The sequence below is a fragment of the Hyaena hyaena genome, unplaced genomic scaffold (assembly GCF_003009895.1).
Source record: "Hyaena hyaena isolate Hyena2069 unplaced genomic scaffold, ASM300989v1 scaffold_127, whole genome shotgun sequence".
In the NCBI taxonomy this organism is placed as follows: Eukaryota; Metazoa; Chordata; class Mammalia; order Carnivora; family Hyaenidae; genus Hyaena; species Hyaena hyaena.
This window is the reverse complement of record NW_024080758.1, coordinates 567174-587038: the sequence shown is the minus strand read 5'-3', so window position 1 is coordinate 587038 and position 19865 is coordinate 567174. Positions and strand designations below refer to the sequence as shown.

General features: G+C 41.6%; 1 protein-coding gene across 4 annotated transcripts in view; it reads right to left on the bottom strand.

The window, feature by feature from the left end:
• The window catches only part of SDCCAG8 (SHH signaling and ciliogenesis regulator SDCCAG8), a 255856-nt gene that overhangs the window by 83966 nt on the left and 152025 nt on the right, over positions 1 to 19865 (bottom strand). For all 4 annotated transcript variants that reach the window (XM_039237498.1, XM_039237495.1, XM_039237496.1 and 1 more), the window contains exons 14-15: positions 7432 to 7559; positions 5231 to 5339 (exon numbers count right to left, since the gene is read on the bottom strand). In XM_039237498.1, the coding sequence (XP_039093429.1) occupies positions 5231 to 5339; positions 7432 to 7559 (237 nt within the window). The remainder of the gene's footprint in view (positions 1 to 5230; positions 5340 to 7431; positions 7560 to 19865) is intronic.

The following is a 19865-nucleotide window of genomic DNA, read 5'->3' as shown; positions in this document are numbered from 1 at the left end:
CTAGTGACAGATTAGAATTCAAATCTTAATGATCAATTTACAATTAACAAGATAGAAGTGAAACAAATTAAACCAACCATTATATATAACGAGACCCAGTGGACTCTCATTGTTCCTCTTAATTACAAAACGCGAATCACAAATACACGACGGGCAGTGTTAGACATCAATCCACACGCCTAGCAACCCAGAAAGTGACAATGACGGAGAAGAAAGAGGGGATGCAAAACCGCGTAGACCGGGCTTGTGTGCTCGCAAGCCCGAGCCCGGCTCTTCCACAGGCAAGTGCCTGCGACTCCGCGCAGCCTTGATCTCCATTCTGCTGCTGCCCAAGCTCACCCCTCCCGGCGCCCCACCTCTCCCTGCCCTTCGCAGGCCACGGTCAGAGCAAAGCACACCGCACACAAACATCTTACTCCTGATTCATCCAAGCGCCTGCGGAGAGGGAACACTTCTCTCACTTGGATAAAGAGAAATCACAGTTGCACCAAGGATATTTCAATATCTCCACTTACCAACCTCAAAAACAAACCCTAGCCCTGTAAAAAGCTCTCGGGGTCCTGGGGAATAGAGACGGAAGGGTAGCTAAAGTTTATGAGAGCGTCAACTAAAATCAGCCAGAATGTCTGCCCGGTGCCAATTAAGAGCAAAATGGAATTAATTCTCTCGTCTCGTGGTCAAAAACAAGCTCTGTGAAATGCACGGGATCGGCAGTTCATTTTTAGTTTTAAAATGGGACGTGCCATTCACAAACCCTGGATTCACAGACACCACCCAGGCAGCGCGGAATTGCTGTGGAGGGCTTCCAGAGAATAGGAGCGACGGGACTTCAGTTACTTGGGGAGAAAACACATACATCAGACACACGCAGAGGAGCCATTTCAAAACACTTGCCCAGAGCTGCCTAGCACGAGGCTGGGGTAATGACTTAGGGGCCAGGGAATGGTGAGCCCAGACTGTCCGCTTTCCTAGTGACTGCATGGGCTCCAGTCAAATGGCTGCGATCTGTGAACTAAAAAGTAAAGCTTATTATCAAGAATCCATGTGGTTAGTATGGGATTATAAATAATACGGAATCCTTAGAGAAATGGCACGGACAAGACAAGGGGAGCCACAGGGACTGCTTTAAATTGTTGATCAATACAAAATAAATGCACCTGCTTTTAAAAAAAATTTTGCCGTAGTACTCTGAGGAAAGACTAGATCAAAATTACCATGTGGTTTAATTATTTTAGAGACTGAACTTCCACAATGATGACAATTTTAGAAAGCTCAGAAAATTCCAAGATTTTCCTCCCCTCAAAAAGCACAGGAAAAATTATTTACCCCAGAAGTTTAGGATCAGGGGCACATTGGCACGCTCCTGGAGGGCTCCCAGAAGGCTTAGTCAGTTTATAATCTTTGTTGAAAAAGAAACACTCTGAGCCCCTCAAGTTCTATAGGTGAATTCAAAGCAAGAGGTAATGTCAAGATCGAATGTTACATTTTATATGAATTTTGAAAATTAGCATAAGCTTCATGGAGGGAGACAGCGAGAAAAGAGACTCAGTGGACAAGAAATTAAGAGTAAACAAGCAACCAAATACACCTTAAAATCACAGGTTAGCCTATCAGCCTTGAGGGATACACAAAACGAATACTTTGAAACTTCGGCGCCTCTTAGAAGTCTCAACAATAATAAGCAACAATTATTTGAGTGTTTACGATGTCCAGCCCTTAGTTTTGGGTCCACTTGAAAAGTTACAGTAGACGCCTCTTCTAATTCTTCACATTTACAAAACAAGGCATCAGAGCAGAACATGAAATACAACCAGACCTGCATTTCCCTGATCCTCCTTTGCCTTTTAAAAAGTATTTCCTTGTACTATAGGCTTTGTGTCTGCCAGAACAGCACTCAGACCCTCCCTGGAAAAGACAACAGTGGCTTCATCAAAGTCAGATCCAAATCACCCCTGACAAGAGACTTGCAACAACGCCATTGGCTACAGTTATATTTCTACGATCGAGCAGCGTGCCAGGTGCTTTACATATGTATGTCTGTATATATGGGTACCCGTATCTCTCTATATATATTTCTGATTCCCATAACAGCCCTATAACATGATTTTAGAAATGTTTTTCAGATGGAGAAACTGAGGTTTAGAGAGATTAGGCAATGTACCCAAGGTCATGAAGCCCAGGGGCAGAGTGAGACTCAAACCTAGCTCTTTCTGAATTCCAAAGTGGTTTTTGCTGCACACTGCCTGTCCTCACAAAGGAACGGGTTGGAACCAGAGTCAGATCAGGATATGGGGGCATGAAACCACTCTTGTTTCATTCATTCAGTCAATAAATACATGCTGCATGCCATCTGTGTGTCACATATAAAGGAACACACCCTATTGACAAAGTAGTGGTCGTGAACTGGAGGCATCCTAAGCAAAAGGAGGGGAGAGGGGCTGGGGTTCACTTTCACTGGATCAGTACAAGGTGAAGGAACAGATCTAGAGCAGGACAAAGGGGACCCGGGGCACAGGGCACAAAATGACCCAGGGTCACAGGTTTACCCTCACATGACAAGCACGCCTACATCTCCATAGGAATTTTTTTTTAAGGTTTTATTTATTTTGAGAAATAGAAAGCACATGTGTGTGAGCGAGTGAGGGGCAGAGAGAGAGAGAGAGAGAGAGAGAGAGAGAATCCCAAGCAGGCTCCACGCTGTCGCTGCAGAACCTAATGCAGAGCTGGAACTCACAAACCAACCCTGAGATCATGACCTGAGCTGAAGTCGGATACTTAACCAAGTGAGCCACCCAGGCGCCCCAGTCCATGGGGATTTAAAGATTAATTTGCCTTTCCCAAACTTTCTTATCATAACGACTTTGGCCTGGATTTTCTTTGGTACTAGATGTGAAATATACTTCTCATAAGAAAGATCATAGGCTTTGGAACTAGAAATATCAAAGATAGAACTCAAGCTCCGCACTTCCTAGCTAATTCAAGAGCCCGAGTGTGGAGTCCCTCATCTGTAAAAGAAGATAATAATTCCTGTCCCAAGTTGTAAGGATTAAGTAGTATATACCAAGCATATAGCACCTCCTCCTTTTTTTAATGTTTATTTTATTTTTGAGAGAGAGGGAGAGAGAGAGAGCATGAAGCATGGGTGGGGGAGGGGCAGAAAGAGAGGGAGACACAGAATCTGAAGCAGGCTCCAGGCTCTGAGCTTCTTAGCACAGAGCCCGATGCGGGGCTTGAACCCACAAACTGCAAGATTGTGACCTGAGCTGAAGTCGGACGCTTAACAGACTGAGCCGGTGTCCCCAGTCACAAAGCAATATTATGATAACATAATCTTTCAAGTCCTAGATCAATGCAATTCTTTCTTAAATTACATGATCCAGTTTGTTGTTGTTTATATCTTCTAACAGATTACTTACTTTTGGGTTTATGTGAGGCAAATTAAATATTTCTAGTTAGCCATAAGTACTGTTGATATGAGAGTCTCTTCTATGACAAAGTCATTTGGGTTCCTTTGTCAAACTTCCTGAAAATATCTGGCATTTGGGCACCTGAGCTTCTTCTCCGACCCAAACAAGATATCTAATTAGTATTTGCTAAGAAGGTGCGTGTGTCAGAGCACGTCCTAGGGGCTTTATGGGAGCCTCTGTCTTTCTGTGAGCAGAAAGAACGGGGTTCCTAAGCCTTCTGATTCCCCCAAGAGATTCAGGGATGGGGATTCCATCAGCTAAGCCACCTCATTGAGGCAGGAATGCAAGATGGGACTCAGGGTCCTCCTCAGATGTGCTCTGATCCTCCCAGAAATTCTTTCTGAATGAGATTCCTAAGTCAGGAGTTTGTTTGCTGACCACTACCACTTGCTCCATGTAGATCTAAGTGCGCTTCAGAAAAATACAGAAGAGATCTACAGGTTATTTTTCCATTAGGTTGTATTTTCTTTTTTCTTTTTTTTTTTTTTTTAAATGAGCTGCTCCTGTAAGACAGCAGCTTTTTTTTTTTTTTAATGTTTTTTTTTTTTTTATTTATTTCTAAGCATACATGCAGGTGCACAAGTTGGGGAGGAGCAGAGAGAGGGGGACAGAGGATTTAAATTTATTTCTAGGAGAGAGAGAGAGAGAGACAGCGTGAGCAGGGGAGAGTCAGAGAGAGAGGGAGTGACAGACTCCGAAACAGGCTCCAGGCTCTGAGCTGGCAGTCAGCAGAGAGCCCGATGCGGGGCTCGAACCCACGAACCACAAGATCATGACCTAAGCGAAAGTCGGACGCTTAACCGACTAAGCCACCCAGGTGCCCCTCATTATGTTGTATTTTCATGTGATATCTGACAGCTATTTAGTTATATGAATAATGTCTTTCATAGTTCAGTTCAAAGTGACTCTGTCCAACATCATTCATTTACGAGAGGAAACAACAGTTCAAGCAGGTCAAATAAATTTGTCAGAGATTACAGTTACTTTCACGCTGGGATGAAAATTCAGGTTTTTTACACTTTAGAGTATAAAATAATTCATTCACTAAAATGATCTGATTAGAAAATGTGCCAAAAATAATTAAGATCTCAATCAAGGTATTTTATAAAAGAGTGGTATACCAGGGTGGCTGTCTGGCTCAGTCAGTCGAACACAAGACTCTTAATTTCAAGGTGGTGAGTTTGAGCCCCACACTGGGCATGGAGCCTACTAGAAACCAAACAAGAACAGTGTACCTACAAAATGAAGGATAGCTGTCCTAGTAAAACAATTTTAGGGAAATGAAAGGAGGGTTTGGGTTTACGTATTTTAAAGGATTACCTACTTTCACTGTTATATATACACATCTCATCCATTACCGTTTGACCTAAAGATCGCTTCCATGCGTTCATGGAGAATTGTGATAACAGATTAAAACATGAACTGTTTTAACATAAGACCTTCCAACTGTTTCACTTATTCTAATCCTTTATTAGGATACCTGTCATCTTGACCTTTGTGTTCTGAAGTTTCATAGCTGTCAATTTTGGGCGCTCAAAAAGTCAAATAATAGTATGTACACATAATCATGAAAACACACCAGGGTGTCTTTATGGACAATCAAGAAGATGTTCATTCAGAGAAAATATTTTCACAGGAAATATATCAACATATATCTGATTTTGACGTTAGACTCTAAAATAGTGGCAATGCTGTTTTTTAAGGAAACAAACGACAGTATTCACACAAACAGTGCTCTGAAAATATTGTATCATATTACCTACCTGCTTTTTTGGGAGATTTGTTCCAGTCTCTTGACTAATGCACAGCACTCTTCCTTTAACTTTGTCAAAACTATATTCTGGGAGGTCATCAGTGAATACTGTTCGCTTTCTAGAAATAACAAGAAACCCCCCACCAACATAAGATGTTTGTGGTTGTGACAGCACGCTTCCATATGTAGAGTGGTAAAGGTGCTAAGTTCCTATAAGTCCATTTCCTATAAGCCCCTAGGTCAATTTCAATGTCCTAAGTCGAAGGACCAGTCACCTGGCGAGGTGCTAAATCTTGGGAGGCATTAATTTTTCTAATAATGACATACCAGAAACATTTTTTATCATGCCAGCTTGGGGTAACGTTTCAACATGCTGATAAACTGTCAGATGCCTCATTGGAATAATAGGTGTTACATCTTTGTAATATGCAAGATACTATATTTTTATTTTGACAACTGTACTACAAACAGAGTGTCAAGAATGATCACGACTAGGTAATTCAAAACTAAAATAACCAAGGAACTCTCTTCTGTACTGTTAACTCCTGCTTTGAGTTTCATATTCACTCATATATTTCCCTACCCCACCCCTGGTATATACTTCTTTTATTATGAAGGTGAAATACATAATATTATATGAATTCACCTAGAATTCAGATTTCATTGTCAACAGTATGAGTTTCAAGGAAGATCTGGTCAAAGGAATTGAAGAGGGTGTGATATTTTTGTGCAAAATAAAAGGGAGTGCTCTTAAGGTGGTTTTAACAGTTCAATACTCTCACGTAGCGCTCAGAGGTTCTGCCCAAGACTCCTCGATCGCCAGAATCCTGAGAGCAGGAGGGACAAACACTAATTTTTCCTCAAATTTCCTCCTTTTATTTTTAGTGGAAAAACACCCATTGAATCTGGAAAGTGCTGGAGGGACTCATGTGAGTCAGTATGACATTGGCCTCTTTGTCAGCAAATTGACGATTTAGGGAATTTTACGTGACCGATTTTCCACCTACGGGATAAGCAATAATTTTTTCGCATGTCGTCAAATGCAGTGCATGTGAAATCATGTGCGAATTTAAGTGTAAGCTTTACTAAGTCCCTTTATTTCTTTTCAGTGTTAGCTATTGATTGGCAAAAAAAGCATGCATCATCCACAGCAAAATAAATCAAGGCACTAAAAATCAGGCAACACTTTTCTGGAAGAGACGGGATCAATTAAACTTTTGTTTTTAATAGTACAATCAGCCTGGAGTATGTGGTGCGGAATTATAATGACTGCCACTGTCTTGTTTTGACTAACACTGTCCGTGAACACAACTCCAAAGTGAAAGGAACCACATAATGCTCCGACTGAACACATCAAACCGCCTGCTTGGAAAGTGTATTTTACTTTCAAATGCAAGGTAAAGAGTTACTGGCCAACTCAGTCTGCAGAATCGCGCCAACGTGATGAAAGATGGCGATTTTTAGCCAAGCCGCCAGCTGTGGTCAATGCCTTGTATTAGTGAATTTCCCCAGCAGTTTGAGAACTTGAAGAATGTGAAGGATTAAACATCGCTCTAGACGGGGCTGGGGGGTGGGGGGTTGGGGGAGGTGGGGACATCATACAAATGCTAAAAATGTTCGAAGCTGCAAAGATTAAATAAAGGAACATATCAATTTGGAGCCACTGAATTACATCCAGCTGCGACAGTGAATTAAGAACCGATTAATGGCTAAAGCTTTTCTCCAGTTTGGATGCTGAAGCAAACTCATTAGGCTTTTAGAGTCGCTATAATGTGTGTACTGTGGGAACTGTTCAGTGCTATTCAGGAGACTCTAACTGTAAGCTCAGAGCATTTCCCGCAGTGCTTCTGATGCTATTTTCTTTATATAACATGTGTGCCTGAAAACCCAGCCAAAAACAAGCCCTTTGTTTTTCTACTTTGTTGTGGTCTCTCTCAGCTTTACGTTTCTTGAACACAGGTAAATAAACTCATAATCCAGATGGTGCAACAGATGTGAGAGCAGCACTCTGAAATCAACAGACAGTGGGCAATACTTTCCGTTTTCTCTTTTAAACGCTAACTAATATGTAATTCGGAATCTCCGGTGTAGTTAGCATCTGCTCCCTTCGGCCAGCCAAAGGTTACAGGTGTTCCTGATGTCGTTTCACAGTAAGGCGTGGGCCTGGCTTGTGAGCAAGTGCCCGGGCTCTAATCTTTCCCTACCACCTACCAGTTTTGTCATGCTGGGTCTCCATTTGCTGTATCTTCTGTGTCAGCTCCTGCTCTCTTTGCTGGGCCTGAAGGGCTTGGGCCTTTGCTTCGTTGCTAAGGCTCTGCTGAATGCTATCTTTTTCCAGTCTACAAAGCAGAGAGGAGACAGACAGAAATTTAATCTACAGATGCACGGAGCCCCATCACGCCCCTCCAGACCACAGAGAGCTGACACTGTGGTCGATTGTTAAGCGTAAGAAGACAACAATCTTTGTCAGCCTCCTCCCCCACCCCCTGCCTCCACCCCTCCTGGGGTGGGGAGAAGATCCAAAGGACCCTTCATACTGAGGTTAACACATGCCAAAAATCTAAATGAACTCAAGGACGCAACTTTAAAAATAAAAAAAAAATCGTGATACAGGAGTATTGGGGTTTGTAGCTTTAAAACACAAATCTCCTTTTCTGTAAGCCTGTCAACATTCTGTGGTATCAATTCACGTTTTATCTTTGGGATGGTATTTCCTAAAGATCTTACGGTTCTGGGAAGAACATGATTCAATCCTTTGAACCCTAAGCTCTCGAAACGAAGCTTCGGAGACCACCTCTGGCTTACCACCCCCCTCCCCCCAGCTTAAATGGAATCTCGGACATGATGCAGGAGATTCGATCTAGAACTAGAAGGAAGGAAACGGTGGCACATGCAAGCAAGAATCTGTGGTACCACAGGCGCCTGGGTGGCTTAGTGGGTTAAGCGTCCGACTTTCGCTTAGGTCATGATCTCGCGGTTCGTGGATTTGAGCCCCGCGTCAGGCTCTGTGCTGACTGCCAGCTCAGAGCCTGGAGCCTGTTTCAGTCTGTGACTCCCTCTCTCTCTGACCCTCCCCTGCTCACGCTGTCTCTCTCTCTCCTAGAAATAAATAAAACATTAATAAATAAATAAATAAAGAGAAAGATTAAAAAAAAAAATCCATGGTACCACATGCATGTTTTCGCTCAATGTTCTCACACAGTAGGCCACATAACGTGAATCGGAAAGTGAATATGAAGATGAACGACTTCCCCTAGCGCGTCATTGTAAGGCCCCATTGGGGTCCCGCTGAAAGAAATGGCAAAATGAGGATATTCCCATGGTCCAAGACAATGTCCCACCCCGCTGTGACGGAATACTGACCCAGGGAGATGGGTCAGGCCACTGAGTCTAATATCCCGTCACCATGGCCCTTAAAGAAAGAGGCTGCCTAAACAATTAGAAGCTGACGAACACATGGGTTCCTCGTCGCTGGCGGCACCACACACACGCACATTAGGTTGGTTCCTCATCCTCTAAATGTGGGTAAGTGAAATGAGGGTTTCCTTTAATTAACTGACTTAGTTATTTCTAACTCCTTATCTCCTTGTGGGCATTTCTCATCCGTGCTGTTTTAGTTTACTAATTGAGATATTTACTGCCTTGCCTTTGCCAAACTAAAAATAAACAATTCCATAAAGCTATCACTAGTAGTCTACATACCGCTGTGGAGCTTCAATTCATTGGCTTCTAATTATAAAGCAACATAAGGAAAGTCTGCGTTGAAATTGGTCAATGCACGCAGGAATGTTGTAGTGGAAAATTTCAGGAGGAAACTACACCCATATCTCACTCAAATGGAATCATCAGGAGTCCACGCTAAATGTGAAATAAGGTCCCTTCTGGTGCTTCTAATAACAACACCCCTTTGGATTTGCTCCAAGGTCTTGCCTCACACTCAGTTCCAAACTGGTATATTGCAACAAATAGATAGACTAAGCCACTTTCTGCCTCCCCAGTCACACCATGTATTTTCTGCCCCTGGATCATTGCATATGTCTCTTTGTTTTCCTGGGAGGTCTCTCCCTGTCCTGTTCCATGCCACCCACCCCCACCCTGTCTCTCTGTTCAGTGTATACTGCTCTTTGAGGTCTCCTCAAAATTCTCCCCCTCTCCTTCCATTCTCTCTTAAATTAATTATCCTTTCCCCTGTAACCTATATAGATGTTGCAAATGTATATGTCCTATAAGATAGCATTTGGCACACTTGAGTTACTGGTTTACATGCCAATCTTTGTCATCTTGGTCTCTCTCAACCCTGAACCCCACTCAATACTTGGCACATGAGAAGTAGGCTGTGAACGCTTAATGAACAGGGGGGAAGGGTGGATGCAGCCTTTAGTGAGGTTGGAGAATCGGCTCAAGTCTCATATGAGGAGGCAAAAACTTCAGACATGTTAAAAAAGAAGAGTGCCTGGAAGAGAATGGCTCTAGTGGCTTTGCCAACTGGAGACCGTGCTGCTGAAGGAATCGGCCAAAAAATAGCACTACGGAACCACTCCTTGGTCAGACCCTTGGTTACGGGTAGAGAGACCTTGGGCTCTGAGACCCCTAATAATTGGTAGCCATACAATGCACTGCTCAAAACCAAGACCCATGTGAGAGTGAAAAGATGTACTATTATTACCTCGAGACAACAGTCATAGCTGGGGCTACCCTTTGCAAACTGGGGCTATGGGTCCTCTCCGTAAAGACGTCGCCAGTCTCAACATCAATTTTTAGCAGAAGCTGCCTAATTACTGATATTCTAAATTCTAAACGAGAGACAAATAACTACCTTTACTTCAGTTCTTCCAAAATGAGCCAATTTAAAAGAGCGCTCTACCAACAGACGTTGAGCCACTCATCAACTTTTGTTCCTTGACTCCTTCCCCAATTTTCACTCTTTTTAAGAAACTACATGGTATTTTATTATTTTTAATTGAGGTATAATTGACATATAACAGATTCGTTTCTGGTGTAAAACATATTTGATATTTTTACATAGTGCAGAATGATCACAATAAGCTGAGTGAACATTTCTTTTCATTGCATAAAACACAGCTTATCTTTACTTGCCTATTTCTTCCCTCCAGCCCCTTTGCTCCTATACTGGAGCCCCTTCTCCCCTTGCAGGTGCTTTCTGACTTAGGAGGCCTTTTATAAAATCTTCAGATGCTAGAACTGAAAGGGAATCTCAAATCTGTTTGTGTGTTTGTTTATTTAAAGTTTATTCATTTTGAGAGAGAGAAAGAGAGAAGACCACACGAGTAGGGGAGGGAAAGAGAGAGAGAGGGAGACAGACTAAATCCCAAGCAGATTCCGCACTTCCAGTAAAGAGCCCGATGTGCGGCTCCAACCCACGAACCACGAGATCATGACCTGAACCGAAGTCAAGAGCCGGCTGCTTAACCAACTGAGCCACCCAAGCACCCCTCAAATCTGTTTATTCAAATCTGCTCACATTATAGCTGAAAAAAAGAAATCTGCTCAAAGGTTATATTGTAAGTGGTGTGAAGGCAGAGATGGGATTTGAAATACAGGAGAACCTTGGATTGCCAGTAGCTTGTTCTATGAGGGTTCCACAAGACGAGCAAACATTTCTAATAAATTTTAACTTGATAAACCAGCGGTGTTTTGCAATATGAGTATTACGTGATGCTGAATGTCACATGATCAAAACTGAGTCAATGGTTCTTGAAATTCACTTTGACATATAAGTGCTTTGGATTACAAGCATGTTTCAGGGATGAATTATGCTTCCAAACCAACGTTTTACTGTATTCTGATTTAAGGAAGCCTATTTTATGACACTGCAGAGGTAATGCAATAATATATTGAAAGAATAATAAAAACCGCTGACACAGGCAAGGGAGGGATCAGAGAAGAATCTGAATCAATTCATTTAATAGTTATCATAACCCTATAACGTGAAAGACACTGCTAGGCACTGAGTCAAATAAAGATAAATATGGCATAGTCCTTGCTCCTAACAGGGAATTCAAAATGGCTAACATAGAAAGTAGAGGGTGTGATACACCATAAGCAAGCTACAAGGGAAAAACTCCCAAGGCAGAGAAAGTGAGAGGTTAATCCCAGCTGGGTGTGAGAGCATCAAGAAGGGTAGCTGAGCTGGTTTTCTTTCAGTTCTCATTAGAAACACTGTTGATTTCACTCAATCCAACATGTCGTTAGCAATATTTTTAAATTGGAAAGCAAGGGCAGTAAAGAAGAATTTCTTGGTTGTTATTAAAATGAGGCTGGGGGTGCCTGGGTGGCTCAGTTGGTTAAGCATCTGACTCCTTTTATTTCTTATAATTTTTTAAATGTTTATTATTTTTGAGAGACAAAGTGCAAGCAGGGGAGAGGCAGAGAGTGAGGGAGACACAGAATCCGAAGCAGGCTCCAGGCTCTGAGCTGTCAGCAGAGCCTGACATGGGGCTTGAACTCATGAACCGTGAGATCATGACCTGAGCTGAAGTCGGACAAGCTTAATCAACTGAGCCACGCGGGTGTCCCAAGGGTCCAACTCTTGATCTAGGCTCAGGTCTTGATCTCATGCTTCGTGAGATCAAGCCCCACATCAGGCTCTGTGCTGATAGCATGAACCTGCTTGGGGATTCTCTCATTCTCCCTCTCTCTCGGCCCTTTCTCCACGCGTGTGCTCTCTCTCTAAATAAATACACATTTTTTTTAAAATGTGGCTGAAAGGTTTATTCATAATATCTAAAAATTGGAAACCTAAGTGCCCATTAACTGCTAAATGGATAAACATATTGTGGTGTGACCTTACAATGGGGAATGAGGAAGAAGAGAAATAAGAAGGACCAGGCTATGGTATGTGTAACACATGGGGGAGCGTCAAGAGCAGTATGCTTGGTTAAAGAAGCCAGACACCAAAAACATATTGTGTGACTTCATTTACATGACATTTTAGGAAAGTAAACACTACAGGACACGTCAGTGCTGCCAGGACCTAAGGATCAGGGAGGGGTGTGAGGGAACAAAGGATGGAAATTTGAGGTTGATACTAGTGTTCTCTATCATGATTACAATGGTCTCACATCTGTGTACATTTGTCAAAGTATACTTCATTACACACCTACAACTGGTGATTGTTGGGGCTCCTGGGTGGCTCAGTCGGTTAAGCATCCGACTTTGGCTCAGGTCATGATCTCATGGTTCATAGGTTCGAGCCCCACGTCGGGCTCTGTGCTGACAGCTCAGTGCCTGAAGCCTGTTTCGGATTCTGTATCTCCCTCTCTCTCTGACCCTCCCCTGCTCATGCCCTCTCTCTCTCTCTCAGAAACAAATAAAACATTTAAAAAATTTATTAAAAAAATAAAACTGGTGATTGTTAGTATGCTTAAATTTACCTCAATAGTGCTGATTTTAAAAAGGAGCAAATGGAGCACTTGGGTGGCTCAGTCAGCTAAGCCTCTGACTGTTGGCTTCAGCTCAGGTCATGATTTCATGGTTTGTGAGTTTGAGCTCCGCATCTGGCTCCATGCTGACAGCGCAGAATCTGCTTAGGATTCTCTCTCTCCCTCTCTCTCTGGCCCTCCCCTGCTCATGCTCTCTCTCTCTCTCACCCTCTCATCCTCTCTCTCTCTCAAAATAAATAAACTTTAAAAGAAAAAAGGAGTAAATGTGCTAGAACAGGAATACCTACCTTCTCCAAGTTATTCACAATCACCAATGGCCACACATACACACTGGTGGCATGTCAGTGTTTTCTTGGTAATAATTAAGAGTTAAAGGAAGTAAACAAGCACTGAATAGACCTCAAATGTGGACTAAGTACACGGAGAGGCTTTGTCACTCCTTTTTTCCAATTATAGTTCTAGTTGATTATGCCTATGATGAAATCCCTATGGTGGTATTTACCATCCCATTAGAGAAACGGACAGAAGAATTAACTTTACGTTTCTGATCCTCAACTTTTCTCTATCATTTATTATTTTAAATCCCACTATTTGAAAAACAGGCATGTCACCGAGCAAAAATGACTTATTAAACTCTTTTAACGACATTTAAATTTTTAGGGGCACCTGGGTGGCTCAGTAGGTTAAGCATCCAGCTTTGGCTCAGGTCATTATCTTGCAGTTCATGGGTTTGAGCCCCCCATCGGGCTCTGTGCTGACAGCTCAGGGCCTGGAGCCTGCTTCAGATTCCGTGTCTCCCTCTTTCTCTCTGCCCTTCCCCACTTATGTTCCATCTCTGTCTCTCTCTCTCTCTCTCTCTCAAAAATAAACATTAAAGAAAAATTTATTAATTTTATAACTACATTGAGGGACTAAAGTTTCTGGTGACCCTAAAGCTCATTGATGAGTGTGGGACAGAAATGATGAGAGCTTCAAGTCTAATCCAAGAACGGACCTGTAGTGGCAGTGCTTTGAGGCTCCAATCCTATCTGCCATGTTTCTAGTCTCCTTTTCACTGACGACTGAAATTCTAGTGTTAAACATACAACCTTTTTGGTTAACAGGTGTTCCGCTCGTAAAGTACAGTATAGAGAGCTTTGTGACAGCAGAATGTTGGTATGACGAAACTTATGAGACCCTCTATAACATGCTTCCTAGCCAAGAGCCATTCCTGATGGAATTATATAGAAAAGCACAGCAGGGAGGTGCAGGTGTTTTGGAGAGTTAAGACACACGATGTCCGTTTGCCCCAAGATTGGCGATATTATCTTTGATCACTTGGTTAATGTCATTGGTGTGCTCCAGAATGTTTAATAACCAGTCTTTGCAGCGGGGGAGGGATTGCTTATTTGTAGTGCTTAATAATTTTCAGTGTTGGGGCGCCTGGGTGGCTCAGTTGGTTAAGCGTTGGACTTTGGCTCAGGTCATGATCTCATGGATTTGAGCCCCACATCGGGCTCTGTGCTGACAGTTAGCTCAGAGCATGGAGCCTGTTTCAGATTCTGTATCTCCCTCTCTCTTTGACCCTCCCCTGCTCACACTGTCTCTCTCAGAAATAAATAAAACATTTAAAAATTAAAACAAAAAACAAAAAACAAAAAAAATAATTTTTAGTGTAAATACTTCTGTGGGCTGTTTCAAGCTAGTAGAGTGACATCACTGAGCAGAGAGCTGGGAAGAAATGCACACGGTTGGCTTTCACACGCTGGCATGAGCAAGCCCTGGCTTGCTCTGGTTAGGTGGTCTCTCCCAGGTTTCTCCGCTGTAATGTTACCCTTTCTCTCTTTGTAATTAATAGGTGTTTTGTTGGGAGATGCTAAGACCATGTGAATATGCTATTTCTCATCAAATTCTCACCTACTAGTTTTATAGCCCATGGTGACTCCTCTACTCTAACAATCCTTTTTATTTATTAGTTAACATTGTGCTGTGAGAAAGGGCCTTCCTTTCTCTCTCATTTATTAATTTATTGATATCAGCATGGAATCCTGGATTCTTTATTCAGTAGGTTGTAATCTATTATGGCCACCATTTACTTATCAACTCATCCTAGATTTGGCGAGTGGGAACCCCTTCAAGCAGTTTCCTATGTTTTATCTACTATTCTTTAAAAAATAATTTAATGTTTATTCACTTTTGAGAAACAGAGAGAGAGAGCGTGAGCAGGGGAGGGGCAGAGAGAGAGAGGGAGACACAGAATCCGAAGGAGGCTCCAGGCTCTGAGCTGTCGGCACAGAGCCTGACGCAGGGCTGGAACCCACAAACCTCAAGATCATGAGCTGAGCTGAAGTTGGACATGTAACCAACTGAGCCACTCGGGCGCCCCATTATCTTTCTATTATTCTTATAAACATCTTTGTTTTCTATCGCCACAAGATGTTGCAGGCTCAACTGGTGTATCCTTGTATCAGTCTTGCAATCAGCATTTGTCCAAGGAACTCTTCTGCCTTTTAGTGGAGAATGGTATTTAGAAACCAAGATCTGTCACCAGGTGGTACACATTGCTACCGAGAAGTTTGCTTCTAGGTCACCTTAGTAAACGGAACCAAGGTAAGAAGATATGTATAAATGTATGAATATTTTTCTATGTATGTTCATATTAATGATACATATACATTCACACTTATGTTCTTAATTCCAACCCAACAACGTAGATAGAACCCAGTCTCCCCTCCCTCCATCACTAACTTTCCTCCTCAACAGTGAGAAATTTGGCTCCCATTATCTTCAACATTTGTTCAAACTTACACAGTATACACAGAAAGTACTTTCAAAATTGCTAATCTAGTACAGAAAGCAAATCAACTATTCACTAGGATTAAATATTTGCTTACAGTTTTATTGCTTCGTTTTTTGTTTGTTTTACAAATGCATACACACCATTTTCGGTTGATTTCCTTTGCGTTCTGGGAAAGTTACATCAAGAGAGTCAATAGAGTCCGGTAGAAAATTCACACAGCTGCAGTGTCAAAGCATGGCATTCACTGTCTTATTATTTATGTGGCCATGGACAAGTACCTTAATTCTTTTAATCTTGGGGCTCTTCATTCAAATAGGGTAGAACAAAATCCCACGTTAAAGGATTAATCATTTCAGTAAGCCATTTATTTATTATTGTTTACCATAAGCTAAGCTCTTTACATTTATCCTTTATTTGATCTTTACACCAACCCTCTGAGGTAGGTTCTCTTATTATTCTTACTTTATAAGTGAGGAAACTGAGGCCGAGAAAGGTTATCCGACTTACTCAAAATCTTTCAGTTATTAAGAGGCATAGTCAGGAAATCCAGGCCTAACTCTCAAATCCACAGTATGAATCCCTATGCTTCAATCTCTTAGTTTATCCAGGAGTGCAGAGAAATGAGAGAAGGTTAAAAGGATCACAGGAGTCTTATTTCAATTATCCATAGGTGTGTGTCCTTTAATACCTATATTATCCATCTTGACAGCCAAATTCCAAGGTAGCTCTCCTTTTCCTTTTCAGTTTGTCCCATATATTATTGGATCACTTCCTCCTACAATGACACTATTAGTTGTATCTTCCTTAAAGAAATACACTGATCTTTACAAAAACACTGAAAGGCACACAAATATGTCTCCATCCTAAAGCCAGTCACAGCATCCTAGAGAAGATAAGACACACACACCTTATCTGGAACATAAACACCTAAAAAACAGAGACCTTAGTTTTGCTCACTAATTTATCCCAAGAGCTTGGGATGGTGCCTGGAACATAGTTGTGTTGGTCAACAAATATTGGATGGATGGATGGATGGATGGATGGATGGATGGATGGATGGACCAATGAATGAACGAACAACTGTTAAGAGATGGAAAGTACTAAGTATCCATACAGGTTTAAGGGTCCTCCTGTCTACTGATTGGAAGAGAATAGGATAAGATAACCCAATTTTGGCCAACAAATTGATTTAATTTTATTATCGTTCTTGACAATAATAACAGAAGAAACACAATAGTAAAATTAGTAGATAACATGATTTCTTCCGTGTTTGACAAGAACAAAGAATCCTGTACTGGTTTACCACTAATAGGGGCTATGTTCTCATAGTGGGGCAAATGTAAAAATACTGGGATGTAACAAACAGGGCTAAAAAAATCCAAGAGGAGTAGCTTTCAGGAACCCCTACTTCCTCAAGTACGTGAAAAAACCCTAATGGTATCATACATATTTCCTTGAGTAAATTATCTCTATTTTCTTCACTGCAAAGTATGTCAGAATTTTAAGTACAATGTTGAAAGATGAGTTATCTGATTAGAGCATGAGTCATTTCTAGGAAAGGAAGCAAAAACAGAAAGGAGATCAACTTCTTTCAAAGGAATAAACACGAAAGAAAGGAAATAATTAACAAAAACATCCCTAAAAATAACTCGCTCTCCAAAAGTGTTCTCTTACAGTAGCTACAAAATGATTTGAAAACTCTTAACTGTCAAGGCAAAGGGGGGCTGTGCTTGACTGGCTACTGCCTACTTCTCTTACATCTGCTGCAACTCACATTTACTGAAGACAAAACCACAGAGTCTTACCAACTGAACATCCTCCCCACTTCCATGCTTTCTGTTTTGCAAAGAACATGCAAATGCATTGACCTCTCTACTCTTCATAACAATTTTGTATGGCCGGGAGATGGAACAGATATTCCTGCTTGATACAAGAGGCATCTCAAGCTCACAGAATTAAGAGATTTGCTCAATGGTGTGCAGCTAGTTGTAATGTGACAGACCCAGACCAACACCCGTCTTCTCAATTCAAGTTCAGTGTACTTCCATTGCATGGCATTGCCTCACATGAGCAGTTTCATCAGATTTGTATTGCACATCCATTCAACAAATACTTAAATGCCTACTTTGTGCCAAGCACCAAAGTGTGAGGATGCATCAGTGTACGAGACACAGACCATGACCGTGCCTTCAGAATTCCTGTTCTAGTGAAGAAAACAGACAAGAAAGAACAACTAAAATAGTAAGGTAAATATTAAAATAGGGCTAACTACCTGCTCTCATACAGGCAGAAGGGACAGGAGTTGGAGAGGGGCAAGGTACCATCAGGGAGGATTTGGGGAAACTTAAAATATCAGAGGCTTAAAGTGAATTGTAATTAGCCATCCAAAGAATGAGAAGAATATTGTTACAAGTGAAGTGGACAACATGTGCAAAGATTCGGGGAGGGAAGACAACCAGGTGCCTCTGGAAAATTGCAAACAGCCTTGGCAGGGCTGAAGGGTGGGATACACACGTTGCAGGGTGGAAGCGAGCTGCTGGTAGAAGGAGATTAGAGAATGATGAGCCTGTAGCTGTAGGCAGGAGCCAGAACATGAAGCTATTTTTAAGGGCTTCATCCTGAGGGAAATAGGGAGCCAACGTAGGGTTTTAAGCAGGGGAGTGTTGTGATCACACTCATGCTTCAGAAAGATCACTCTGGCTGCGGTGTGGGGAACAGATGGGGAAGGGACAACATTAGAAGTAGGGAGAGCACTTATTACTACAGCAATAGCAAGAGCAATTTCTGAAATTGTTTCATAGACATGGTAGATACCATAGGTAGATGCTGAGACCAAACCGCCATCAAACGTACATTTCAGTAAGTTTCACCCGTCACATTTTCCAAGAGCTCAGAGGTCTCTGATGCATTAAGTGGTTGTGAATATATCCTATTTCACAACATCATGGGCCCAGTTCACCAGATCAAAGAATAAGAACAAATATGCTATTGCATAAAATAAATTAGATCATGATTTTTGCCTTTGTATCTTCAGATTCTCAAAATATTCATAGTTTCCATCTCTAACCTTTCTATATAAACTAGTCACTTTGGTCCATTCTTTGTTTTCCTCTCTGAAAAATGCCAGTTTATCTGCACAGTCCCAGTAATTAATCCTTCTGATGAATAACTTCAAATCAGACATCGGTAGGATCAATATATATTACAATGGCAATTCTATAACCTGTCAGTGGATATATACCATTGTCAAGTTGCGTACAACTGACTGAAAAAGGCTTCTATTTTATTATTAAAATGTTTTTGAAACTTATTTATCAGACCCATTAGTAAATGAGGAATGTGTTGGTCACTTTGTGGCCACTAAATTTACTCAGAATTAGGGTATAATAGCAAGAATTACAATATTAAATTCATTTTATAGAATCTTCTTTCTCAAGCACAACATAATGCCTCACTAGTCTGTAATGTGGAGAGATGAGGTGTCTCCCACTCAAGAGAATTTTCCAGGTATCAGACCCATAGAAATCTGACCAGTTCCAGGAGAAATATGTCTAAAATATATATTTATCATGACTCTTTTCTCTTAAGCAAACCATAGCGAATATAACCAACTCCACTTGATAATCCAGGTCATAATTTCAAATGAAGAAGGCCAACGGGCTGGTACTTTTGTGTCTGTGAGGAAGTGCTTAGGGATCACCACTTCCTGTTGTACCTGCCTGTGGCTACCATAGTGACTGAAAAGAGAAGGCACTTTGTAATGCAAGTATACTGATCTGCTTCTTATAATTCTATTTGTTATTGGTTGTTTTGCTATGGTTTGCTGCCATGCTTTCCATTTTGTTTGGTTTTGCTTCTTGAAAGTAGTTTTTAATTTAGATCTCAGTTTACAGCTATATGTCAAATGGCTGAATTTACCGGAAGTCTGAGTTTTGAGTAAGTGGGGACATGCTGTAATAAAGACTCACAGAGTTTTCAATGTCATCGAAGTGGTGTGCTTTTGGTCAAACACCCAATTCGTCTGTACCTAGATTTTAGGACTGTGGTCCACTGACTAACGTTGGCTGGATAACAAAACTAGAATGAGTCCATTTGTAAAACTTGATTGAGATCTCTGGAAACTTTCCAGTTTTCCACGGGATTCTGGAGCTGAAAAGCGCAAGTATATTTACAGAAGACAAAACTGCCCGAAGCCCCCATGCTCCGAGTCCCACCCGTGTTACCCTCTCGCTCTTCCAAACAAGAGAAGCACGTTCCTGCCGCAGCACTTAGGTCATTTTTCTCATCAAAACATTTTCCCTTTTAGCCATTTCATGATTTAACAGGATTATCTATTTGGCTTGGAACATGTACTTATAAGTATTCTTACCTACCTCCTGAAAGGTTTCTTCTCTGCAGTAACGTGTGTGTCGGGCTTTCTGTTTCCTTGGCCACCGAAAGGCCATTACGCTCACCATTCCTAT